The 25542-nt window shown below is 35.1% G+C and overlaps 6 protein-coding genes, 1 long non-coding RNA gene and 1 other non-coding gene across 12 annotated transcripts in view; 4 read left to right on the forward strand and 4 right to left on the reverse strand.

The window, feature by feature from the left end:
* Positions 1 to 6091: 6091 nt before the first annotated feature.
* LOC108853723 (putative ethylene-responsive transcription factor ERF121) lies at positions 6092 to 7216 on the reverse strand. Its single transcript, XM_018627156.2, has 2 exons — positions 6905 to 7216; positions 6092 to 6494 (listed from the first exon to the last, which is right to left on the reverse strand). The coding sequence occupies exons 1-2, from the start codon at positions 7161 to 7163 to the stop codon at positions 6307 to 6309; spliced, it is 447 nt and encodes a 148-aa protein (XP_018482658.1). The 5' UTR covers positions 7164 to 7216; the 3' UTR covers positions 6092 to 6306.
* A 1229-nt stretch (positions 7217 to 8445) lies between these two features.
* On the forward strand, positions 8446 to 9829 carry LOC108853724 (V-type proton ATPase subunit e2). Its single transcript, XM_018627157.2, has 4 exons — positions 8446 to 8571; positions 8648 to 8753; positions 9020 to 9067; positions 9499 to 9829. The coding sequence occupies exons 2-4, from the start codon at positions 8656 to 8658 to the stop codon at positions 9563 to 9565; spliced, it is 213 nt and encodes a 70-aa protein (XP_018482659.1). The 5' UTR covers positions 8446 to 8571; positions 8648 to 8655; the 3' UTR covers positions 9566 to 9829.
* Positions 9830 to 9971: 142 nt separating this feature from the next.
* LOC108853721 (serine/threonine-protein phosphatase PP-X isozyme 1) lies at positions 9972 to 12051 on the reverse strand. The gene is made up of 8 exons (XM_018627155.2): positions 11763 to 12051; positions 11383 to 11535; positions 11225 to 11287; positions 11064 to 11149; positions 10893 to 10968; positions 10527 to 10795; positions 10357 to 10435; positions 9972 to 10281 (listed from the first exon to the last, which is right to left on the reverse strand). Exons 1-8 carry the CDS (start codon positions 11901 to 11903, stop codon positions 10231 to 10233), a joined length of 918 nt encoding a protein of 305 aa, XP_018482657.1. The 5' UTR covers positions 11904 to 12051; the 3' UTR covers positions 9972 to 10230.
* A 152-nt stretch (positions 12052 to 12203) lies between these two features.
* Positions 12204 to 13052, forward strand: LOC108861793 (uncharacterized). Its single transcript, XM_057009228.1, has one exon. It carries the CDS (start codon positions 12241 to 12243, stop codon positions 12937 to 12939), a length of 699 nt encoding a protein of 232 aa, XP_056865208.1. The 5' UTR covers positions 12204 to 12240; the 3' UTR covers positions 12940 to 13052.
* A 2232-nt stretch (positions 13053 to 15284) lies between these two features.
* Positions 15285 to 18800, forward strand: LOC108849588 (glycerophosphodiester phosphodiesterase GDPDL3). The gene is made up of 8 exons (XM_018623151.2): positions 15285 to 15521; positions 15612 to 15905; positions 16238 to 16855; positions 16939 to 16977; positions 17075 to 17359; positions 17477 to 17619; positions 17690 to 18173; positions 18254 to 18800. Exons 1-8 carry the CDS (start codon positions 15410 to 15412, stop codon positions 18556 to 18558), a joined length of 2280 nt encoding a protein of 759 aa, XP_018478653.2. The 5' UTR covers positions 15285 to 15409; the 3' UTR covers positions 18559 to 18800.
* A 1130-nt stretch (positions 18801 to 19930) lies between these two features.
* TRNAA-AGC (transfer RNA alanine (anticodon AGC)) lies at positions 19931 to 20003 on the reverse strand. Its single transcript has one exon. It is a non-coding gene; the product is annotated as a tRNA-Ala (tRNA).
* A 516-nt stretch (positions 20004 to 20519) lies between these two features.
* On the reverse strand, positions 20520 to 23292 carry LOC108855329 (heterogeneous nuclear ribonucleoprotein 1). 3 transcript variants are annotated; one of them, XM_018629124.2, is made up of 5 exons: positions 23085 to 23292; positions 22480 to 22716; positions 21148 to 22351; positions 20984 to 21046; positions 20520 to 20882 (listed from the first exon to the last, which is right to left on the reverse strand). In XM_018629124.2, exons 1-4 carry the CDS (start codon positions 23085 to 23087, stop codon positions 21033 to 21035), a joined length of 1458 nt encoding a protein of 485 aa, XP_018484626.1. In that variant the 5' UTR covers positions 23088 to 23292; the 3' UTR covers positions 20520 to 20882; positions 20984 to 21032. The 3 variants fall into 3 exon arrangements, with proteins under 3 accessions (XP_018484626.1, XP_056865115.1, XP_018484625.1); XM_057009135.1 differs by having other exon boundaries at positions 20520 to 20887; XM_018629123.2 differs by having other exon boundaries at positions 20520 to 21046; positions 23085 to 23291.
* Positions 23293 to 25167: 1875 nt separating this feature from the next.
* LOC108848877 (uncharacterized) overlaps positions 25168 to 25542 on the forward strand; it is a 2440-nt gene continuing 2065 nt past the window's right edge. For 2 of the 3 annotated variants that reach the window (XR_008944371.1, XR_008944370.1), the window contains exon 1: positions 25168 to 25513. This is a non-coding gene — a long non-coding RNA (uncharacterized LOC108848877). The remainder of the gene's footprint in view (positions 25514 to 25542) is intronic. The other variant, XR_008944369.1, reaches the window with a different exon arrangement.

Consider the following 25542-nt stretch of genomic DNA (forward strand, 5'->3'; position numbering starts at 1 on the left):
AAACAAGTTATAAAATCTATAAACCATTTATAAATGTTTATAAAAACGTTATGAAAGTTTATAAATAATTTATAAGGGGTTATGTATACTATTAATAGGGGCTTATAAAAACTTTAAGAAAGTTTATATTAAATTTATAAGGGGTATTTTAAGAGTTGTATAAGTTTATAAATCAACTAAAAGAGTCTATAACCATTTAGAAAGCCTTATAAAATAATTGATAATGGTTTGTATAATAATTTATTAATAATTTATGAAGTTTATAAGCCATTATAAAAGATTATTAAACAATTTATAAGGATATGTAAAATTTCTGAAGCGGTGGAACCTTGCTTGCTGTCCGCATGTGCCTCAGAATCTGCCACGTATCATCATCTCTTTACAAAGCATGCACGTGTTCTTTAGTTTTATAAGAATATTTAAAGTTATTTATAAGGATTTATAAAATCATTTATAAAGATTTGTAGAATATCAAAAGGTAATCATTTTATGAAGTCTTATAACGTTTTATAGAGGTTTATAAATCATTTTTAAGAAATAAATGTCTGCTCTCCATAGTACACAAGTTAATTCTGAACTTAAACCTCCATGTTTTGGAAAATTTCAGGAGCACAAGCTCTTCAACGTCAGTAGCATAAACACTTAGCATCTCTTCATCATCACCAAAAAAGTTATTCCATCCAAAACTATTATTGATGTCGTCAGAGATGAAAAGGCTGATAAATAATAACTTATAAATGTTTATAGCTGGCCCATGTATCTCAGATATACTAGTTTCATGAAGAGATTATATAACTTATAACTCCTTACAAAGTATCTTATAACTTATTAAAAAATCACTTATAAACTTTTATAAAACTCAGATATAATAGTTTATAAAGTATTATGTAGCTTATAACCTCTTATAAACCTTTATAAAACTCAGATATAGTAGTTTATAAATTATTACGTAGCTTTTAACCCCTTATAAACCTTTATAAAACTCAGACTTTATGAAAGATTATATTCAATTTATAAGGGGTATTATAAGAGTTGTATAAGTTTATAAATCAACTAAAAGAGTCTATAACCATTTAGAAAGCCTTATAAAAATTTATAATGCTTTGTATAATACTTTATAAGGGTTTATAAGGGTATGTGAATAATAATATAAAAGTTAATATATTGTATATAAAAGCTTATATGATTTAACTATAAGATATTTTATTTTGATTTACAAGAATGTATAAATTGACTCATACAAGTTTATATACTGATTTATAATACTTTATAAAATATCTACTGCAGTCTATAAGTTAATGATAAATATTTATAAACTAATTTATAAAGTTTTTTAAATCATTTGAATCTAGCTCCAATAGAATTTGTATTTGCAAAACTCAACTCAACCCACTGCATACATGCTGAAACAGACTCAAAATTATCAGTCTTGTGTCTCCTCCATGTCACTCTATTGCTCATAAGGCAGAGCTGAACTATGCCAAACACAAAATGTGAAAGATTTACCACTGTTGCCACCATCTCTGAACCATCTTCTTCTACTGTCTTGGACAAAGAGATAGTTGGTACTGCAGCCTGAGACTGAAAACAACTGAATCTCAACATCTCAAGTTATGAGTGCTTTAAAAATCCACCAAACGTCAAGTCTGAAACTCGTTGAAAGTGCTTCAGGCTCGACTTCTGCTTCACTTGATCTGTTGTATTCCTAAGAATAAACAGTCTTCAGCACATAAAGTTTGTCCTTGAACATGTAGACTGCAATAAGCGTTCTTTGAACTTGAAACTCCATGACTTTGGCATTTTGCTCAAGAAACTTTGCTGATTCTCTTCTCTTCCTCCGATAAGCATTTAATCAAACAACTTGTGTCCACTCTCATGAACAATCTCAGTATGTGTAATTGCTTCGTCTCACTCCACCATCCTCTGAAGCGAGTGCTCTGTTTACTGTAATTCACTGTACTGAACCGGTGCTATTAACTTTGTTTCTCAAGCTGGTACAACATATATATCATCGTCCTCTGCTGTCTTGTTTCTGTGGCCTGAACCGAATCAATTGACACAATCATTATCTTCTCAGGATCATCATTATCAGCAATCTTCTGTGTCACTTCATCCTCCATGGTTTCATACCGATTTGATTTAAGAGATACAGATTCTCGTAGCTTCTCCATCTCATCTTCACCAATCTTGTGCATCGTTTCAGCATCAACAGATTCGTCAGATTGCTTTGTTGCTCCGTTTATGTGTCATGTGAAACAGAGTAACGTAGATTTCATCGGACGTCAGCGTCGTCGGAGTCGTCGAATCGCGTCGTCCAATCTCGTCGGAGCCGTCTCGTCGGAGACGTGGAATATCACCGGAGTAGTCGTCGTTCGTGGGAAAATAGATTAGGTATATGTATTATTAATTAGGGTATAATAGTATTTTGCCTATTATAATTTTAATGGTAAAGTTGGTTAGTGTAAACTTGAAAAGTGGTATCATGAAAATGGTATTTTTGGCAATTTCTCTCAAAAGTATTAGATTTAATAATCACTATTAAATTTCTAATAATATTTCTAAAATTATCATATATTAAATGTATGAAACCAAAATGGTAATATATATAGCTATTTAAAATGAAAGGATTGAAGATGAAAAATAATGTTATTAGAATTGTATTATAAATAAAAGATATCAAAAACACTAATGCCAAAGTGATGTAATCATTCAGAAGTATTAGGTTTACTAATTAATATTAATTTTTAATACTTAAAATTATTATATACTAAATGATTAAAAAAAGGATGATATTTAAATGATTTTTACAAAAAATATAACTGATATTTAAAATGATTTAGGATAAAAAATTATTAAAAAGTTATTATAAATAAAATATATAAAAATCTTTTACGAAAAAGTAAAAGATATAAAACTAATGCCAAATTGATGCAATCCTTCAAAAGTATTAACTAATGATGAAATATGGGATTATGGAAGCAAATTATGGGTATCTCGAAAAAATGAAACACATATATAATCTTGAAAACCAAATATAAAGTATACTCCCTCCGTTTGGATTTATAAGACGTTATACGACTTGGCACATAAATTAAGGAAGTTTGATATATTACCTGTTTTAACCTTTGTTAGTGTTTAATGTTCATTTGACTTCTACGTTATTATTACTAGTGATAATTATTTACAAGGGTAGAGTAAGTCATTTTTTGTCATCTTTTGCATAAAATTCTGTGAACGTCATATATATTAGCACAAGAAAAAGTCTGTAGAACGACATATAAATAAGAACGGAGGGAGTATCTTTCACTACCAGATAAAAAAATATTTTACAGCGAAAATATTTTAATAAAATATCAAATTCTAAATACCAATTCAAATCAAGATAAATAGAAGTCAGAATTGATTTGGTTCACAAAATATATTGGGACACAATTCCAAAACTGTTTATTAAAAAGTATATATGTGAACAAATGAGTTTTTTTTCAGTCGATCTAAATTGGTTTTCAATTTTACATTATTTTAATATAATTTAATAGCATAAAATGGTTCTTCCAAATTATAATTTGAGATTATGTAAATAAAACCTATAAATGAAAAGATGTATGAAATAAAATTTATGAGAAATAGAGTTGAAAGGGCATAAGTGTTAAAAACTAAAAAGAGACAACTTTCTATATAAATAAACTGTTATAACAAAAAAAATTATAGCAAAACAAAATGGAAGCCCCAATAATAGTTTTTTGTTCTTTCTTATTCTCTTTTTTCAATTCTAAGGTTCACAGCAATTTTTAACTTTTGTTTTGCTTTTTGAAAAAAAAAAACAAAAAACATCTGTAAAATTTATGATAAGGATCATGGTTTCTCTCTAAGACTATTGACTTTGTACTATCTTTTTCAAACTATGAGAACTGTTAATGTTTGCTTTGTGGGTGGGGGGGGGGGTAGAAATGTGGCTTAGGGGTGTTCGGTTTCGGTTTGGTGTTTTAGTATTTCGGTTTATAAAAGAATAGCTATCATATAGAAATCATATCTACTTTGTTTTGGTCGGGTATACCATCGGTTTAAAGTTTATTCAGCTTCATATCAAAAAATCATAAATATATTTATTTTTATAAAATTTTGTAAAATTTACTTTATATGATTAGATATAGGTTTTTTAAACCATAAAGATATATAAGTTTCTAAATAGAACTTTTATTTTATTTTATTGTACTGTTTAAATATAAGTAACAAACATAATAAGTTAATAATAACAAATTCAACCCTGAAATTGAATTATGTTTTCCTATAAAAAGTTGATGACATCTACCAAATAGAACTTGGAAATAAATCTAAAATTACTCGGGAAACAATTCTATGACTGTTTTCATGTATTTTAAGTATATTTATCTACAAAAATTAAAAAATAGAAATTATTAAACAAAATTTACTATAATTTTAATTCTAAAATTTTCTTATAAAGATCTTATATATAGTTATATTAACATGTGAATAAATGTGAAAAAGGTTTCAAAAAAAAACATGTGAATAAATGCATAAGTTAATTCTAGTTTATTTGGTGAATAAATTTACTGTCGTGCTTTTGTGCATCATATGTAAATTAATAAATTTATACATATATTGTTCAGAGAGGTGTGATTGAAGGGTTGTGTTGTTTGACAATGAAACTATTCAGGAAAGATGCCTTATACGCAACGCACTACAAAGGGTTGTGTTGTTTGAGAAAGGAGACGATTGGGAAAGATAAATGACACGACATTTTTTTGATGACATAAGCCCCTCAAAGGAATATAACTTTTCATCCATTAGATCAAAAATAACAAATAAACCTGACCGTTAGATTAAAATTTTATTTTCCTATAAAAAATGATGATGTCATCTATCATCAAAAAATAGTTTGCTATTATATATAGATATCAAAAAAGTAAAAAAAAAATGGAGAAGACCTGGAGCGGCTGCACTGATCTCCCTCCATCCTAAACCGATCCTGGACATAGCGAAGCTAAAATCCGTCGGCCCTCACCATAGTGAAGCTAAAATCGGTAACGATAGTCTATCTTATGGATCGCATATTATACATATACAAAAAGAATTCTCAATCCTTCTGAAAGCTATATGATGGGATTAGAAAGAAGTTGAGAGAAAAATGTTTTTCTCTCTAAAAAGAGAGAAAACCTTCTCAGGTCAGCCTTTTATATAGCATATATTATTATTTGGTAAAATTATATAGCATATATTGTTGTGTACGAGTAAACCAATAGTACACTTCTTACACTATAGCTTTTGGTTGTGGAATTGTTACTGAAAAATATTGTGTGAAGTATTCTAATTTCTCAAACTAATGTTTTCTGCAGGCTCCCTCCATGGTTGTGAAGGAAGAAAATCAACATGGGCTTGTTGATGAGCTTAAAGAAGTGACCAACAAAAAGAGTTCATCAACCATACGGAGCCGTCAAGAGGTTCATTGACTATGCTTCACTGAATCTTTTTTTATTTGAGTTACTTAGGACATGTTTATCGCAGAGTTCAACTTTGTCATTTCCCTTTGTTGTTAGCTAGTTGGTGAATCCATGATAGTGTGTTTCCTTGTACTTTCTTCTATTTAAGCAATGAAATAAAATCATCTGAATTCTTGTGTTCTTATTTATCTATAGCTTTTATTGCGACCTATTACTATACTGCTCCCGTTTTATTGTGAGTAGTTTTAGCGGAAAATTTTGTTCATATATTTTCACATTTTAATGTAGTTTTTGCATTTATTGTATATTATATAACCAATGAAAATATATTAGTTTTTATAAATGGTTGAATTCATATATTACATGATATTTTTTGAAGAGTAGATTTTTTAATATTAGTGCTTTTATTTAAACATATTACAAATTGAAACAGATGGAGTACATATATAGCCATTAGCCACAAACAGTAGAATGTATATATACCTAACTATAAAGAGATATATTTTAGCTTTGTCGTTTGGTTCATCATTTTGAACTTGGTCATATCAATTTGTTGTATCTCATTATAATGATTTTTTTTAACTTATAAATAAATAATGATTTCAAAAATACAATTGAATTTAATTTCATGCAACACTTAAAAAACACGAGGGACAATATGAAAAAATAGAAAAAAAATCAAATTTAATAATAAAGCTAAAACTAAGAAACACAATCACAATGCTGTACAATACAATACTTAACACATGTAAAAAAATCTGATCAATGAAATAAATGATATGTGTGACGATTATGTATATGTTTACTTCGGTTGAAAACACGACCAAAAACGTTTTCTCAATCATCTTCAACCGTCGTCTTCTCGGTGTATGGTTGGTTCCTCTCCGTTCATTGTGTCACTTCTCGCTGCCTTTCTTTTGACAAGCTTTACCGCCTCATCATCGTAAGCCTCCGCAGCCATTTTAGCTGTTGGAAAAGTTCCAAGCCATCTCCTTCTTTGCAAACTCGGATCCCATATCTCCGCAGACCATTTACCTGATGGTTTATGAAAGTACATGAACTGCTAACATACTCAAAGTAACGAATTGGAACATAATTTTTTTTTTTTTTTAAATTTAATTAGTGGCAATACATAAATTAATTAGTAAATACAAAAACTAATTTTCGAATTTTCATAAGCCATTAGGTAAACTAAAATAAAATCTCAACCAAACGATAGGCTGGTGGTAAAAAAATAATTCAAATCCTGCTAATAATCAAGTTAACATTTGTTTGGCTAAACAAAATAAAGTTTTGCTTACGTCTCATTTTTTTTTTAAAAAAAGCGGGGTTCGGGTTACTCGTCGGCTCCTGTCTTTGGAGAGCATTTGAGTGTCGTCCCATATACACCCATAGTAACCAAAAATGAGAAAAAGAAACTCATTAGAGTATATATTTTAATTTACCTGATGGTTTTTTCCTCACACCTTTGTGCTTCTTCTCCTTCTTTATCTCTTCATGCACTGGGAATGCGCAACCGTAGCAACCGATAATACTGCAGAGAGGACAAGGACCAGCATCCAAAGGTTGATGATGAGGAGCTTCAAAAGCAACCGATTTCAATGATGAAGTGTCCCCTCGGTCGTTAGATATCACTTGTCGTAGAGCAGAAACCATGATCACGTGCTCTTGATCTCTTGTCAAACGAAGAGGTTTTGGATCCATTTTCGTGGAGTCGAACTGAAAAATAACTTATTGCTCACGGATAAGGATCCAATGTGCTAAGGTTTGAAAAAAAACTGACGAGAATAGGCCTTAATATACTACAAGGAAGGCGGAGTTTTTGTGGTCCCTATGCCAGTCTTATCACTGTTTAAACACGGGACATGCACGAACTTGTGACATCATTTTTAGATATTTATTTCGGCAGTACTAAACGCGATTACTAAATTTATTCTGTCCACTTACTAACTAGAGTCTTGACTTTTGTTTGCTGGTCAGCTTTTGTAGAACATATATTGCAGTGTACCGAACATAATTTTTTTCTTACTATGTAACATGCCCTGTCACATGTCGTACCATTGAGTGGCTAGCGGTTACACAACTGTAGTTTTTGGTTTCTAGTAACGTCCTCTCAATTCTCTAGGTCTACACTTTGTCTGAATGTGTAAAAGTAGAATTTCGTTTGTATTTTAGTAATTAGTATCTATCAGTGGTCTACCCGATTATGTTAAAACAATTTCTTTACATTTTCAATCGCTGATTGTGTTCAAACTTTTCCATGGTCAAGGAAAATATTTTTTTCTTCATAGTGTCTATTACACCAAACATCAGAAATATTTTGTGCAAATTAATGTATCATAAATATGTACATGTATATGATGGATGTTAATGATATGAATATAACAAAATATGGTTGTTTAACCTAACTAACAAACGTCATAACATAAACTTTATGGATCGTCCGGCATAACTAAAGATATAACATCAAATTATTATTGTTAATTAAACTGGAAGTGTCTATCAAAAGAAAAATTAAATTGGAAGCTTAACCCAACAGACAAGCCTCACAACATAGACGTGACAATGATGAGAGAAACAGCAAACTTGAGATGACGTACGTTTTGAATGGAGAGCCAAAGCAAAACTGCGGTTGGTTGTAACTTTTTGAAATTTTTGGGTCTGGAAAAACAAAACCTGAAAAAAAAAACACACACACACACACGAAAATGTTGACAAAAGCGAATTGAATTATTTTTAGAGAATCTATGAAATAACCCAAAAAGATTAAATTTAATTATTTTTAAAAAGGTATGTACGGAAAAGGAAAAAAATTTGGTCACTTTCTTAACAGTGATTGTAATTAAAGTTTTTCGGTAGGAAAAAAACAAAAACTGAAGGAAAAACACTTTTCAAAAAAAAAATGTTGACCAAAGAGAATTGAATTATTTTTTCAAGGCTGAGTAAAAGACAAATGTACCCCTCACGGAATATGGGCCTTGCTATGCTTGCTTGCTTGCACACGGATCCGACACGCGGCACAGAGATCATCACACTGAGAGGCCACGAAACGAAAAAATACGATCCTCCAATCCATCATCATCATCGTCCACAAGGAGCTTCATTCCGATCTGTGAGACCTCTCTTTTGTTATTATTATCTCATTTATTCTGAAACGTGTAATTCTCGTGGCTTTGGGGATCATGCAGGATCAAACATGGCTTTCCTTGTGACATCGTTAATATTCGCTGTGGTCGGCATCATTGCTTCGGTTTTCACAAGAATCTGCTTCAACCAAGGCCCCTCCACCAATCTGTATGTTTTTTTTTTTATTTCGTCTCAATCTCTTAAAATGATATCATTAGCCGTGTGTAAATGTTAATGAGGTTTAGTTTGGTTCTCCTAATCGATTGAGTAGATCGAATCTCTCTTTGCCCCTTCATGATCGATGATTTGGTAGAACAAAATCTAATCATTGACTTTTGTTGAATTCTCCAATCTTTTTTTTTTTTGTTTGATAACCGATCTTCTTGGTTGGAGTAAATTTATCAAAGTGTTTTTGTCTTTGATTTGTGGAACAGGCTACATTTTACTTTGGTCATTACAGCCACTGTCTGCTGTTGGTTGATGTAAGTTTTTTTTTTAATCATGTTTTCATTCACTCTTTTTCGTCTTTTACTTTACATTTACAGCCATGGATGATGGTTCATCCTTTGTTTTCTGTATCCGGCCAGTTATTTGTTTCTTTCCTCACCTCCATCAACATTAACCATCAAGAGAGATAAAGAGAGAGAGATCCTCTTAGTCCTAGCCTCCTAGGCTTTACCACTTCCAGTTTTCTTATGGATAGAACAATGTCATATTTCAACACTTCTAGTAGGAGATGAGTCATGTCTCTCTGAAACTTATCTGAAGTTAGCTTTTATGTTAGAGAAGCTTCCACAACATGAACATTATTTGTCTCCGACCAATCTCCAACTTTTTCCTCTCTGTGTTGTGTGATCAGATGTCTCTGTCTCATTATCTTATATCATTGCATGGTTGTTTTTGTTTTGTGCAGGTGGGCAATTGTATACATTGCGCAGATGAAGCCTCTCATTGTCCCAATCCTAAGCGAGGTTGAGTAGAAACCATCTCTACTCACACTAGGCAACCCAATGCACGGATTTGGTTGTCTGCTTGTTCTTTCTGTGTTTCCCTCTTCAATCATATCGGTTTTCCTTTCCCTTTTGTAATTTTTACAGCTGTGGAACAAACAATACGTTTGCCTCTTCTTCACTGTCACATCTCGTCTCTCATTCATTTATATAACAGTCTGCATCATACTCAAAAAGACTGCCACAGAGTTCAGTCTGTATTATTTGTTGATGAAATAAAAATCTTTGGAGGAATACCACTCGGCTAATTCTTATCTTCATCTTCTTTGCAAGTTCCTACCAAAACGGCAATAACCTACAAACCAACCATTCGATCTGCCAAGTTGCTCTTACGGGTCCTGTGGAGTTTCTACTAAAGTAACTGTGAGCTTCAAAATTGTTTTGAGGTCTTTATATTCTAAGGAAATACAAACTTGAATTATGTCAAGAACACTCTTTTAACTACAACCATTACAAAGAGAAATCTATTTCAAACAATATTGTTTTTCAAACAACCCCAGTTCGATGGCCTCAGTAGATCTCGCCTAAAACAATTGTATTGTATAAACTTCTCCCGCTATGACTCAAATAAAAACAACTCTTGAACGAGTTGTGGTTCTCTTACTTGGTTTTACGCTGGGAGTAGGGTTGTCGCATTATAGGAAGTAGTCAGGTGCAGGTTTTCTGGCGGGAGGCCCTCTCGAGTCCTGCATTTAGAGTATGTTAGTGATCATAGGGTTATAAGAATCACAAGTAGAAAACATTATCAAAAGTGTTCGAACCTGCTGGGCTGCCTGGAACACACGGAACTCTTTGTTTAGATTCTCGTCCAGCTCTAGAATCGAAGCGATATTACCGCATCTGGTGCATCAATGAAATAGGAGTTAAATGCAAAGATCAAACTAAGAGGAACGAAGATACGCATAGGCTGAAACAGACGGTCCTATTTTACCTATAACAGTAATTTGGGGCTGACCACACTGTCACAATCTGGCTATCGAACATCCATTTGTAACCCTCCATAACAAGTTGATGAGCTCGTCCTATGTAGTCTATGTTGTTTGTGTGGTTAAAACTCATGACAACACCGCCGCCAAAAAGGAATCCAGCTCCACGAGGACTCAATCCCCATCCCTCAACAATATCTTCAGGATCAGACCATAGGAGGTCACACATGGCACCATCATGTGGCACTTCTTGCTTCCGGTCAATTGTCCTAATCTGCCATAAAACGTCCCCGTCAGTTAACTCGTTCTTAGTTGAAACTTCTGACAATATCAAACAGAGAGAGAGACGGGATAGAGATTTTTCTATCAACCTGATCAAGAGTATTAATAGCTGGAGAGAGACCGCCATGAACACAGAATATCTTGTTCTCAACAACAGCTGAAAGACTTTTGTAGACATAAAAAGAGTCGCATCATTTTAGCGTCAGAGATTCCCAAAAACTGAAACAGAGAAAGGTGGAAAGCGTGCGGTGAGGAAGTACCTCATGTAGTCAAAAATGTCGGTGCAGTATCTCCAGACATTTACAGAGCCGTATTTACGCAAACACTCATCATAAAATCCATAAACCTACTAAAAGCAGACTCTGTAAATATATTATACAATACACATAAAAAAAAACTGTCAATGAGAGACTGCATTCACCTGCGTGATTTGCCTGCTTTCGTGGTTTCCTCTGATGAGAGTTATACGGTCTGGATATCTAACCTGAAGGGATATCAAAAAGCAACCCATTTAACTTGATTCAAAGAAACATGACCTAGAAAGAAAAAAAAAAGTAAAACACCTTCCAGAGTGTTTACCTTGAGAGCGAGTAGAAGCAGAAAGGTCTCAACAGAGTAGTATCCACGATCAACAAAATCGCCAAGAAACAAGTAGTTGGTCTTAGGGCAATCACCTCCAACTTTGAAAAGCTCCATCATGTCATAGAACTGCCCATGAATGTCACCACATAGCTAATTCCATTGGAAACAACAAACAAACAAATCTCCAACGATTAGCAATTCTTGATTCAAGCCAAGATATCAAGGACTAAGATCTTCTGAACCATCAAAGCGCCTAATCTCTTAGCATTTCTTGATTCATGAGCTCCTAATTCTACTTCCAGTGCGTTCTTTACAGATAAACTCTAATTATCGAATCCCTAGATCGATTAATAGGGGGAGTAAGCAAGAGAACTTACAGTGACGGGAGCATCGACTCTCTGAACGTTACTCTCTTCAACGAGGATCTCCATGGCTTTGAGGCAGAGAGACTTCACCTCCGATTCGCTCAACGGCTCGCACCGCTTCAGCTGCTCTATCTGCCGGTCTAGGTCTGACATTTCCTCTCTATCGATTCCTCTTCGAAAACCGATCCTTAGTCTGATGATTCCGAAACGAAATCAATAACTCCTCCGAGCTTCCTCTTCTTCCCGTGGGGAGAGCTTCTCTCTCCTCTCCGCAGGTGTATGTGAATGTCTTCTCTCTCCTTCCCTTTATATCCAAAAACGCCCCACTTATTTTTATAAATTGTACATTCGGCCTAAATGTTTTGAAGATAACATTAACGTACTGGGCCCAGAGTGTTATATGGACCAGGTTTTTAAGCCCATGTCACTTTCATAAAACTATTTTACTGAACAGAGTTTTAAAGATGATAACATCGGTGAATCGGCGACGATGGAGAGAAACATGGAGAAGATGCTGAACAGAGTTTCAATGGTGTTCATAACCATCGGAACGTTGATCATGGTGATTATGATCCTCCAGACGCCGAGAACATGCATCTCGCCGGAAGCTCCGTCGAAGCCCCACACGCATTTCCCGAGATCCACCTGCGACTCCTCGCCGCGAAAGCATCTCCCTTTACCGAAGAAGAACGCTCGCCTCTGGTCCTCCAGGGCTTGGAAGACGCGTCTCTCCTCCTTCTCCTCTTACTTCCTCCGATTCCGCGACGATCTCGGGTTGCTTCCAAATCACACCAAAGCTCTCTGCCTCTCCGCCGGCGCCGGACACGCTCCGATGGCGATGGCCCAGATCGGTTTATCTGATGTTACGGCTGTTGAATTGGTTGATTCGCTTCCTCTTGTGAGGAGAGCCGATCCTCACAACCTTCCCTTTTTCGACGGTGCGTTTGATTTCGCGTTTACCGCGCATCTTGGTGATGCTCTGTTTCCGTGGAGGGTCGTGGAGGAGATGGAGAGGACGGTGAGGCGCGGTGGGTTTTGCGCGGTGGCGGTTGATGAATGCGGTGGAGATGATGTTAGGGATGTTGCTAGGCTTTTCTTGAAGTCTAAGATCGTTGATGTTGCTAATGTAACCTTAGAAGGATTGAAAAAGACTAGTTTGCTACTTAAAGTCCAAGACTTTAAGACATGAACTCTGTTTTGTCTTACCAAGTGTTTGGTTTCTCAGAGGTTGTGCATTTGTATCTATTTTTTTTGTTATCTTATCTTGCATTCTACAGAAATGTGAAGACCTTGTTTGGTTCATTCACGGGTGGTATACATGGTAGAAAGTAGACTTTAGGTTTGATTGGTTTGAGAAGAAGCTGAATGAGTTGACATAAAATGAGGAGACAAAACTGAGTGATGCAGCAGCTCATATTGTTCTTGTTTTGATTCTCTAGTGTCATTTGGTTGTTTTTTATACAAGTTCATTCCAATAGGTTTTCTTCACTGTTAGAAAAAAATGTAACAAACCTTATGGCTTTGAAGTTGGGAAGGTTTAGTCCTCCTTTGTATGCATGTCACCTTGCATCTTCTCGGTCTTCAAAGAAAAAGAGGTTTGGAGGTTGCATGTGTGTGCTGCTGCGAGATGATCACAATGGGCATGTTTTATCTCAGATTAGATCTATCATATTTTACTTTCATTGACAATCTTGACAAGGCCAAACCACCAATGGGCTTCGAGAACATGAACAGTCTAAGTGAGGCGTGTCATTTGTGGTTCTCAAGCTAAAATAAACTGATGTTAAAGACCTCTTGGTATCAAACCGATGAGCTCTTTTAGGGTCGTGGTTAATTGAGGACTGGTATAAGGATTTTTTTTCAAGCTACATGGCATGTAGAAGATGCAAGCAGCTCTCGTTTTTTCGACCAAAAGATTTATTGATTACTATCCAAGCAAACATTGTTATACAAGAAAGGGGGACAAGAATGGAACAACCTCCCATCTGTCTCATAAACAATAGCTTTCTTAGCTAATAGATCTGCACAACTATTATTGTGACGTTTAACATGATGAAAATTTACATAACGAAAGTGTCTTCCAAGCAGCTAGTTGATACTAAAGTTTGTAAACAAGGACTATATAGACTTCTTGAGTAATATACTTGTGGATTAAGAGATTATCGCTTTGAAATATAACATTCCGGTATCCAAATGAGGAGTGCCTGCATTTACTGTCTATGTTTTCAAAATACCAAAAACAATTGTTTAATTTAAGTTGAAAACTTACAATTGTTCAATTTAAGTTGAAAACTTATTTGAACTGATCATGCATCTAGTAAGATAAAAAATTACCAGGTATGTTGGTGGTCGTGGATTAAACCGTCCTAGGCCATTGGATACATATTACTCAGAAGATTGATTATAATAAATGAATAGAATAGATTATTTCACCTACTCAATACGTATAATTACAAGATTGAGGTCAACATCCCCTCTGAATTTATTACTTAAAGTATTGGAAGTTGACCATAGCAATTTATTTAATCCTACAAAAACATTTGTTCCAATTGAATACACATGATCACTTTAATGTCTCAGTTTTGGAACTTTCCTTCGAAATTTTATAGTATTATCTATCAACAAAATAAAATATGGATTTGTTAAGATTTTATAAAGGGGTGTTTTGTTTTGGAGTGCTTAACAGGCTTCAAGCAGACAACCGTCCCACGTATAACCCTTGCAGGTTTGCGCGTCTTTCCTGATGTCATGCGTGACTATTATTTATACTCGCCACGTATACGATTACAGATAATTCATGCTGTCACGTTATGGGACCCGCCTTAGCGGTTAATTATTCATCAACTACTTTTTAAATTTGGCGCGCGCCGAGCCGTCGCCGATCAAAAGCTCTCTGCTTCTTCTGACATACCAAATACGCATTATAGTATTGTATTTTTCAAGCTTTAACTGAATTTTATTTTACATTAATATGTTTTATTGAAAATTTGAGATAAGCATATACAAATACATCTATAGAAAATTATAAATTTAATAAAATTTAGCTAATTGAGGACTTTTTTCTTTAACTTCGATTCAGACTTTAAAATTAAATAAAATATATTTAAACAATTTTTTCTGGTCAAACTTGAAAATTTTAGTAAAACCCATCAGCTATATTAGTCTAATTTCTTACATTTTCCAAACATGAAACCTAAAAGCATGTTCTTTTTGTTAATATTTTGAGAATTTCTAACGCTTAACATATAGCCAACTTGTATGTACAAAAACTTTAAAAAACCTTGTATGTGCAAATCGCCCACAGTATTTAGCTGAAGCCGACCAACTGAACTCTTCTCGGCTCCTCAACTGTCCACAAATACAACTACGTGATTACGCGTAATTGTGGTAGACTGCAATTATTAATTGGCAAAATCTTTTCAATGATGGATACACTGAAAAAAAAAATTGTCAGACTTTTTATAATTTTAATTATTTTTATGTTAATATTTTTAATTTGAATTAACGATCATATAAATGACAATCCAACAAACGAAACAGCTAAAGAACTAAAGAAAACTCTCTCTCTCTCAAATCTCCTTCGGTCTCCGAGACAAAGAAGAAGCCGGAGAAGTCAACGGCGGGAGGAAGAGCGACAGGTCCGGCGAGGTAATCCGACAATGCGAGGGATACGAGCTTCGTCCCTTTTACTCTTCGGTGTTGTCCTAATTCAGCTTCTTGCTGCTCAAACCGATGCTCAAGGACCTAAAAGTAAATGGCAGACGCTCACCGGTGAGTGCTCTCTCTTTCTCTCATCTTGTATTAAAAAATATCACTTTCTTGATTACCTTTTTAATTTATTTTGCTTTGCGTGCTTGTCAGGTTTCTCTCCTCGCGTGATTGCTCGTGGAGGGTTTTCCGGATTGTTCCCAGATTCGAGCATCGATGCTTACAACTTCGCAATGCTGACAAGTGTACCCGACGTCGTTCTATGGTGTGATCTTCAGCTAACCAAAGATGCAGCTGGGATCTGCTTCCCTGGTTTGACAATGAGCAATGCTTCAACTGTTGAAGCTGCTTATCCAAATCGTACAAACACTTACCTTGTTAATGGAGTCTCTACTCAGGGCTGGTTCACCGTTGACTTCTCTTTGAAAGATCTTAGCAAAGTTAACTGTAAGTCTTCTTAACTCCATTAAATGAATGCTTTTGTAGAAAAATACTCTTAAATAGCATTAAATCATGTTTTATAATAAAATCAACACGAAGAAATGTTCAAAATAATATTTATTGAAAAAACAATTGTAATTTCATATTTGACTTTAGAAGTTAGTACTGGGTGAAATTGTGATTAGGGTTTAGAGTTTGAATTTTTCTTTTGAAAAATGTGTTATTTTGGGAATTTTTATCATTAGATGCTATTTTTGATTTTTTTTTTGTGATAAACTTAATTAGAAAGTGTTTTGTCCGAAAATAAATGTGTGACGTTTTGCTATAACCTTTTGCAGTGATCAGAGGTATACTATCTCGGTCCGAGAGATTCGATGGAAACGGATACTCGATCATGACGGTTCAAGATTTAAACACACAGCTGAAACCACAAGGCCTATGGTTAAACGTTCAGCACGAGGCCTTCTACGCGCAGCACAATCTAAGCATGACCACTTTTCTAACCACAACTTTCAAAACTGTTATCATTGACTTCATCTCTTCCCCTGAAGTCAACTTCTTCAAGAAAATCGCCGGACGTTTCGGACGTGAAGGACCGACCTTCGTGTTCAGGTTTCTTGAGAAAGAAGCATTCGAGCCGACGACAAACAGAACATACGGTTCTATCTTGAGTAACTTGACTTTTGTCAAGACGTTTGCTTCAGGGATTCTTGTTCCCAAGTCTTACGTATTGCCACTCGATGACAAGCAGTACTTGCTTCCGTCTACATCGTTAGTTCAAGATGCTCACAAAGCAGGACTTGAAGTGTTTGTGTCTGGCTTTGCTAATGATGCTGATATTGCACATGACCATAGTTATGATCCTGTCTCTGAGTATCTATCTTTTGTTGACAATGGCAACTTCTCTGTCGATGGTGTGCTTTCTGATTTTCCCATTACTGCTTCTGCATCCGTTGGTAAGCGAACTCTCTTTGTCCTTAACATATTGATTGAAAATACTTAAAATAAAAAAAAATGTTTTTCATGTCTTTTTCATCAGAATGCTTTTCCCACATGGGCAGAAACGCTACAAAACAAGGTATGATTAGTAATAACTTTGTTTCTGTTTCTTGAAATGACTAAAGAAACATGTTAGTGACTTTTCATGTACTAAACGGTTCATGTTTAATTTTCAGTGGTTTTTCTTGTTATATCCAAAAATGGTGCGAGTGGAGACTACCCAGGATGTACAGACTTGGCATATGCCAAGGCAATCAAAGATGGTGCTGATGTTATAGACTGCTCTGTCCAAATGTCCAGCGACGGTACACCCTTTTGCTCAAGTTCCATCGATCTTGGTAACACCACAATGGTCGCCCAAACTACTTTCAGAAACCGTTCAACAAATGTTCCTGAGCTTAGCTCAGTTGGTGGTACATACACTTTTAGTCTCACCTGGCCTGAGATCCAGACCTTGACTCGTAAGTTTCTTCCTACTATTAATAGTAACTAGTTTGAGAGCTTCTCATATAGATAAAACTACAGACCACTTTGAATTTAGATAACTTGCCAGTTACGGTAACTATTGTTTTTTGCAGCTGCTATATCAAACCCATACAGAACATACAATATGTTTAGGAATCCAAACGAGAGAAATGCTGGGAAGCTTGTTTCACTTACTGACTTCCTAAACTTGGCAAAGAACTCCACCTCTCTTTCTGGTGTTTTGATCAGTGTGGAGGTAAAGCTCTCTTGTACCTCTTTTTAGTCTTTAAGGTTTTGGGATCATGACATCTTCTTGTGTCCCTCAGAATGCAGCATACCTGAGAGAGAACCAAGGGCTAGACGTGGTTAAAGCGGTTCTCGACACACTTACTGAAACCGGCTACACCAACATCACAACCAAAAAGGTTATGATTCAGTCAACAAACAGCTCGGTTCTAGTTGACTTCAAGAAGCAGAGCAAGTACGAGACCGTCTACAAAATTGAAGAAACCATCCGTGACGTTCTCGACTCTGCTATTGAGGAGATAAAGACATTCGCCAGTGCTGTTGTCATCGTAAAATCGTCGGTCTTTCCTGACTCTGAAGGGTTCGTCACGGTGCAAACCAATGTTGTGGAGAGGCTGCAGAAGTCTCAGCTCCCTGTATACGTTGAAGTGTTCCAGAACGAGTTTGTATCTCAACCGTATGACTTCTTCTCTGACGCAACCGTTGAGATAAACTCTTATGTTACTGGAGCTGGTGTGAATGGAACCATCACCGAGTTCCCTTTCACAGCTGCTAGATACAGAAGTAAGTGTGCCCTAATATTTGGTCTCACAACATAACATAACATCAATAGTGGCCTAACTTTGTTTTCTCTCTTTGTGCAGAGAATAGATGTTTGGGAAGCAAAGAAACTCCACCTTACATGGCTCCTGTCCAGCCCGGTGGACTCTTACAAGTTGTGAGTCATGCATCCTTACCTCCAGCCGAAGCTCCGAACCCGGTGTTCACAGATGCTGATGTTACTGAGCCACCACTACCTCCGGTTTCAGCAAAACCACCAACCTCAACCCCTGGAACACCATCGACCCCATCAACCAATGCACCAGCACCTAGTGGACAAGCCCGTCTCACTCTCTCTCTTCTCCTCTCTGTTTTTGCAATGGTTCTTGCCTCTCTTCTACTTCTGTGATCAAAACCCTTGATCACACATCTTCCTAAATTTTTTCCTGTGTGTTACTATATATGTCAAATCTTAACAACCGGAACCATAATGTTTTCATGTTTATATTCTAGTTCTGTCCTAAAAAGAGCAGGGAATTCTTGTGAGTGTAACATTCCCTCAGATTCATTTGTTGTTGAAACATATACTCTTACACTACTATTGCCTTGTGTCGTGTAATATCTTATGATATTGTATTCATGTACTATCAATTACTTATTGCACTGAACAAAAAAAAGTTGTTTTTTACCATCCCATGTCACGTAGATTGTAGAGTTCAAATTAATACAGTTTGGAATTGGATATAGCCATATCTATACTATTAAAGTACAAGCACATTTGAATTTTTACTCTTTTTACCCCTACTAAGAAGCATTTCCTTTGTATTCATTAAGGGTATTCTGGACGTTTTACGTCAGTTTTTTCTTAATTATTTTTTGGTTTGTCATTAATCACCGGTTTCCTAATTTAATTTCGGTCTGTGATTATTTCTCTGTTTGATACTGCATCGATTATCTATATTATTAAAGTACAAGCACATTTGGATTTTTACTCTTTTTACCCCTACTAAGGAGTCTTCCTTTGTATTCATTAAGGTTATTCTGGACGTTTTACGCCAGTTTCTTCTTAATTATTTTTTGATTTGTCATTAATCACCGGTTTCCTAATTTAATTTCGGTATGCGATTATTTCTCTGTTTGATACTGTATCGATTATTTCCATGTTTGATACTGTCATTAACCACCGGTTTTCTAATTCTAAAACTATTAATTTTGAGAACAATCATTATCATTTAAAACGATTTTGAGAAATATAAATATATTTTAAACAAATTTCCAACTTATTATCACCGAATTTGTCTTATCATTAGAAAAAAATCACAATATTAAAAATACCGGGTTACCAACCGGTAATTCGTTCAACCGCAGGTCCGAGTCGGGTTTCAAAACACTGATCAAAACTATAAAACTGTTATATTGATTTATATTTAAAATATATAATTCAAAATCAAAAACCTAAAAATACATGTACAATATAGTTTTAACCGAACATAAACCCGGATATAAAACACATATATGAGACGGGTTATATAAATGCATATACAAAACGGATTAAATGTGATTATATAAAAAATTTACCAAACATAAACCCGCGCTTTGAAAGCGCGGGTCAAAATCTAGTGAAGATTAGTTAAAACTGAAAGGTGGACAGTAAGAACATTTGTTACAAGGGATTTGTAAAAAAATACGTATTTTTAGCAGGCTTTAAATTTTTTCAAAAGCAGGCATTTCACTATAAGCCCATGAGAGAATGAGAGTAAAAAAGTTTTAAATAAAAGAAATGGAGATGCGGGGTATCGATCCCCGTACCTCTCGCATGCTAAGCGAGCGCTCTACCATCTGAGCTACATCCCCAATGATATCTGTGTAAATCGATAAGTAGAATAATTTTACAGACCTATTTTTGTCTTGACGAGCCCGTAATGATTCCTCATGCATAAACAGAAACATCCAAAAAAACATGTAATATCCATTCTTACAATCTGGCCCTGTGTCTAATAATTAATATTTAATGATTTTAGCACATCCAATGGGTTTGGATTACGAGGGAAACTAAGAGCTAAGACCGGTGCAGCATCCAGCAACGATCAAACATTAATGGCTGCAAAGTAAAACCAGATGAAATCTACAAGTAAGAGAGACAGTACAAGTTAGATGTAAAAGGAGAAAGAGTCTCAACCATCATCTTTTCCTCGTAATTGTTTGAGAAAGCCAAACAACCAAACTGTGTTCTCCAGACAAAACAGCTAAAAACGAGAAAAAAGTACAAACTCTGTTTGGATATGGTACTGTTCTTCTTTCTCTTCTTATTTTTCCTGATTATATTTAGTCCAAATTTGAGTTCGTTAATCCGTATATGAATCCTCAAAATCAAAGCAAAATATGAATCAATACATTGAAAATAATCATTTTGAATCCCTTTTGCACAATGTTTAACTCTCACACTAAAAGAAAAAAATCATAAGTTCTCATGAACAATTCCGAATCAAACAAAGTTTAAACCAAAAAAAAATCTGTAAGAAAGAAAGAAAAAAAGAACCATTAACAATTAGAGTTACAAACAAGAGCACACAACATGAATAATCTTTTGGAGAAATCTAAAGAATAGTGAGATCGAGAATCAACAATCTCTCTAGTTATTGCTACGGAAAGATGAACGCAGTAGACACCAAATCTCTTTTTTTTTATCATTCCTCCCAACATCTTTGTATCTTTGCAGCTAACCAATCTGATCTTCTCTTTTATGTAAGAATTTTAAAACAGTAGACATAAACTCTTTTTCTTGGTGTTGTTTTGTGATGCTAAAACCAAAAAAAGAAAAAACAGAAACTCACTGTGATGAAGAAAGTTGGTAACAACTCTTCAAACTCTCATTGCATTTTTCTATGCTTCAATACCTGAAAAAAATGTTAAATTCAAAATGTATCATCAGGTGAGATTAACACAGCTAAAGCCTTTTAAGATGAATGCTGATGAGAGTGTGTGTGTGTGTGTGTACCTCTATTCGTTTGTCTATTCCCTCCAACACTGTAACTTCCGGGGTAACCTTCAGAGGCATTACCAGTTGGGTCTGAGACGGCTACATTGTCAAAACCAAAGCCATAAGAGCGAGACAAGCCGTCTAACTCATTAGAAGACTGATGATGAGGCAACCCCTGCTGCCACGTTGAGTCGCTATAAACCGAGCTCCCTCTGTACAGTTCCCCTATGGACCCATCAAAACCATTTGTGTTGTTGTTGTTGTTACCACCAGAGAATGATAACGCAGAAAGTCCAGAACTTGCTCCAAAGCTTCTCCCATAGCCATTAGTATCAGAAAGTCCCCAGTTTCCTCTGTTGTTGTTACCAACAGAGACACCCAAGTTCCAACCTGGACCACCAGAAGAGTCTGTCCTGTTTCCCCACAACAAGTCTCTATTGCTTGGGTTGTAAGCAGAGTCGCCTCTGTTGAATCCTATCGGAGAGTTGTAACGGTTTGGCGAAGCACCACCACCACCACTGTTGAAGTATTGGTTCCCATGGATCATCCGGTTATTATAACCAATAGCGTTTCCATCAAAGCTTGAGTTCATCAGACTCAGTTCTTGGTTCAGACCAAGACCAAAGTTACTAGAAGAGAAAGCATTCCTACCGCTACCAATAGGACTAAACCTAGAACCAGGAGGGCCTATGTTGTTGTTGTTACTATTATAACCAGGAGCAAAACTATTGAAGTAGCTATTACCACCACCAGATGACCTATTAGGTTGTACCACTACTCCTCCATAGTTGTTATTACCACCATACCCAATAACCGGGCTGCTTCGGTTAGAACCAGCAAGAGGAGCTGCTGAGGAGGAAGGCTGCTCCTTCGGCACTGCTCTTTTAACCTCGACCATTTTGCCGTTTAGCTCGTGGAAGGTCTTGTGAAGAACCATGTCGACAGACTCTTCTGAATCAAAAGTGATGAATCCAAAGCCACGTGGCCTCTGCGTGTTGTGATCGTACATCACCACAACGTCTGCGATCGTACCGAACTGGTCAAAGTAGTTCTTGAACTCGGCTTCGGTGATGCTCGATGGTAAACCTCCAACGAAGATCTTCTTGGTTCTCCCGTTGTTGTTACCACCACCGTGGCTAGGTGATGAGATAAGGTGCATTGGACTCGCGTGTCGTTTCAGCACTTGCTGATCATCACGTGGCACAGCTTTCTTGGCCTCCACCTGCAACAAAAGAAGGAGTCTTCAATCTATTCTCATTGATCTAAACACTAACATTGCATCAAGATCTAAACTATAGAACAAATCCATCTCATCAAACTTAGGACACAGTACAGATCTATAAGACTAACCGTGCGGCCATCGATGATGTGTTTGTCCATGATGACTCTCTCAGCAACAGAAGGATCTGCAAAGACGATGAAACCAAAGCCACGTGCACGTCCCGTGGTACGGTCACGCATGATCACAGACTCGACCAAGTCACCGTACTTGCTAAAATACTCTCGAAGCCGTTCTTCGTCCGTGTCCCATGAAATCCCGCCAATGAAGAGCTTCCCCAGATCCGACACCGTTTCCATCTTTTGCTCCTGCAAGTAACAAACAAACGACGATCAATGAATCTGATCTTAAGAAACACACACAGATCAGTTTCCCATTTCATCTAAAAAACAGAACAAATCTTGATCGTGTCTTAAAAGATTCAAAGAGCTCAAAGCTCTGAGATTTACGGACAGAGAAACATGGATGTTAAATCTACTTTTTGTCTGAAAAAAAAACAGAATCCAAATCTCAATCCCGATCAAATCGGAATTAGAGTATCTTTTCAAATCTGACAATGGATCAAACCAATCCAAAACAAAAATACAGAGGAATGAAGAAAACAGAGGATCAATGAAGAACAGAATTAATAATAAAAAAAACGCAAGATTTGAACTTGGTGGAGAAGGAAATTCACCATCTTGGAGGAGGAGGACCCAGATGATGATGATGATGATGATGGAAAATGCGGAGAACCTTTTTTTTAAGATCTGGAGAAAGGGACAAGGACAAGAGAAACAGAGGATGTTTTGTTCATTCTATAAGACATCCCCCACTCTTTCTGTTTCTCTCTCTGTCTCTATAGGGTTCTTCTCTTATCAAGATGGCCTCCCTCTCTCTCTCTCTCTCCCTCGAGTTTATTAAAAACTTTTCCTTTTTTTTTTAATTTTCTTCTGTAATTTTTAAATGCTTTCTTGTTTTTTAAGTTATTAATTTTGATTACTTAAAATTCATTAAAAAGGATTCCTTTTTTTTTCTTCAGGCCAAAGATGGTAAAACAATAGTCACATATAATAATAGGCGGGGGGAAAGATTTGAGATTTGCTTCTCTGTAAGAATCTTATTTTGGGGTTGTCAAAGAGAGGCGGATGATGGAAGATGTTATAGCTCCTTTAGTTTTGATATTTTTTTTATATTTTCCCATTAATTTGTTGATCCTCAATAATTTATTTGCCAACTAATAGATTGTTTATGAGAAACAATCAACCTAATAATTTTCCAATTTTTATGGGATTAAATTTAGTTATAGAGTCGCTTAGAAAAAAAAAGTTAAAGGGTGGTGTATTAGTAAATCTACTAAATAATATTTTAAAATAAAAACAAAAATGATGCCAAATGAAAACATTTTTAATGGCATCATCAACAACACAACAACACAAAAAAAATTACTTGATATATAAAGAGAACTCATATATAAAATCTTCTTAATGAATATAATTAGTAAAAAAATGGTAACATATGATAAGTGTGTTAATTTACCAAAGATTCTACACATTATTCCTTGCTTTAGAAACAAACTAAGGTTATACTTTATGCATATATACTTTGATATAATTTACTTTAGAAGATATATATGGTTATATTTAATTACCATGATTTCTATAACTATAAGTTCTATGTTTTCTTTTCTGCTGTATTTCTCAATAAATAATCTTCCTCTTTCATATTATAAGGAGAAGACCTTAGATATAATTACATGTTGTTATAACGTTCTATATGGAATAAGATCTAATACTTAATTATATCCAAGAATTTTCTTTCTAATATACAAAGAAGGAAGATTATATATTGAGAAATACAACATAAAAATGTTTAAACAACAAAAACATAAAAACGTAGAAACGACGGGATATTATAGATTATATACTTATATACTTATCTATGTTGACATATACGGATTTTTTGAGTATCAAAGACTCAAAAAATTAGGTACTTTTTTCAAATTTTGAGTATACAAGACTCGTGAATATATTAGGTACTTTTTTCTTTTGAATTTCTTTTATAGTAGGTATTTGATCGGTATCTTTAAATATATTGCAGAGAAGAATCATATGCCCTACTACTACAAGAAATTAAAGTACTATTTTTCCTCGGTTTCATATATTTTAAGATTCTATCAAATTGACATTTGATATTTTCAAATAAGGGAAGATATTATGTTATGTGGGTATTTCTTGTTCACTTGGGTAATTATATAATAATGCCTAAAAGGCTAAACTAAATAACAGAAAAAAAAAATCTATCAAACAGGCAGAGAAGATATGATCTATAGACTGTATACAGCTTGTCGTGGATGGAGGTAAACTTCTAAATGTTCTTTTGGGGCATAATGTTGTTTATGAGTATCCAAAGATTGCATTATAATATTAGTATCCAGTAATTAACTGTATGTAGACGGCCTGGCCAGTGAATCATTTATAAAGTAATAAAAGCATATGTTTTTTTTTTTTTTGTAATTTTCCACCTAAGAAGGTATTATCAGCAGTGAAAAAATATATAATATAATGAGGCACTTGAGGCTCTCCCTACTTGCCACGTCAGCATTTTTTTTAGCGGGTGAGCTTTTTTTATTTTAGGCTTCTCATTAAAACACTTATTCCGTAGCCCATATCTTTTCTTCCCACTTTTCTTCTCGACAAAACAAAAGAAACGACGTATACAGTTTTGTGGGGCCCGCTTCGGTTTGATTTTGTGATTCATTCTCGCGTGAAGTCCGGTTTGGTTTTGTGATTCATATGGTTTTCTTTCTTCGTCTCTTCCACTTCGACGACTCCGCTGATCTTTCAGTCACAATAATGAACTCTTCTCTCACCTTTTTGGCTCCCCTATCCTTCAATGTACTCCTATTAGTTTTGCCAATAAATGTGATTGTCATTTAACCCAAAAACTCTATGTATCTCTCGGTTTCCTTCACCTTAAATCAATAAATTGGAGAAGGTTGAGAATTGGATGGACCTTCGCAACACTCTCAGTTAATCTCCTTTATCAACCGTAGAAAGAATCCTTATGCTGTGAAGAGGCAGATGACTAACTATATGCTTCAGGATGATGAAAAGGAATCAGAAGGTACAAACTTTTTAATAACCCAACATGAT

The sequence above is a fragment of the Raphanus sativus genome, chromosome 4 (assembly GCF_000801105.2).
Source record: "Raphanus sativus cultivar WK10039 chromosome 4, ASM80110v3, whole genome shotgun sequence".
Classification (NCBI taxonomy): Eukaryota; Viridiplantae; Streptophyta; class Magnoliopsida; order Brassicales; family Brassicaceae; genus Raphanus; species Raphanus sativus.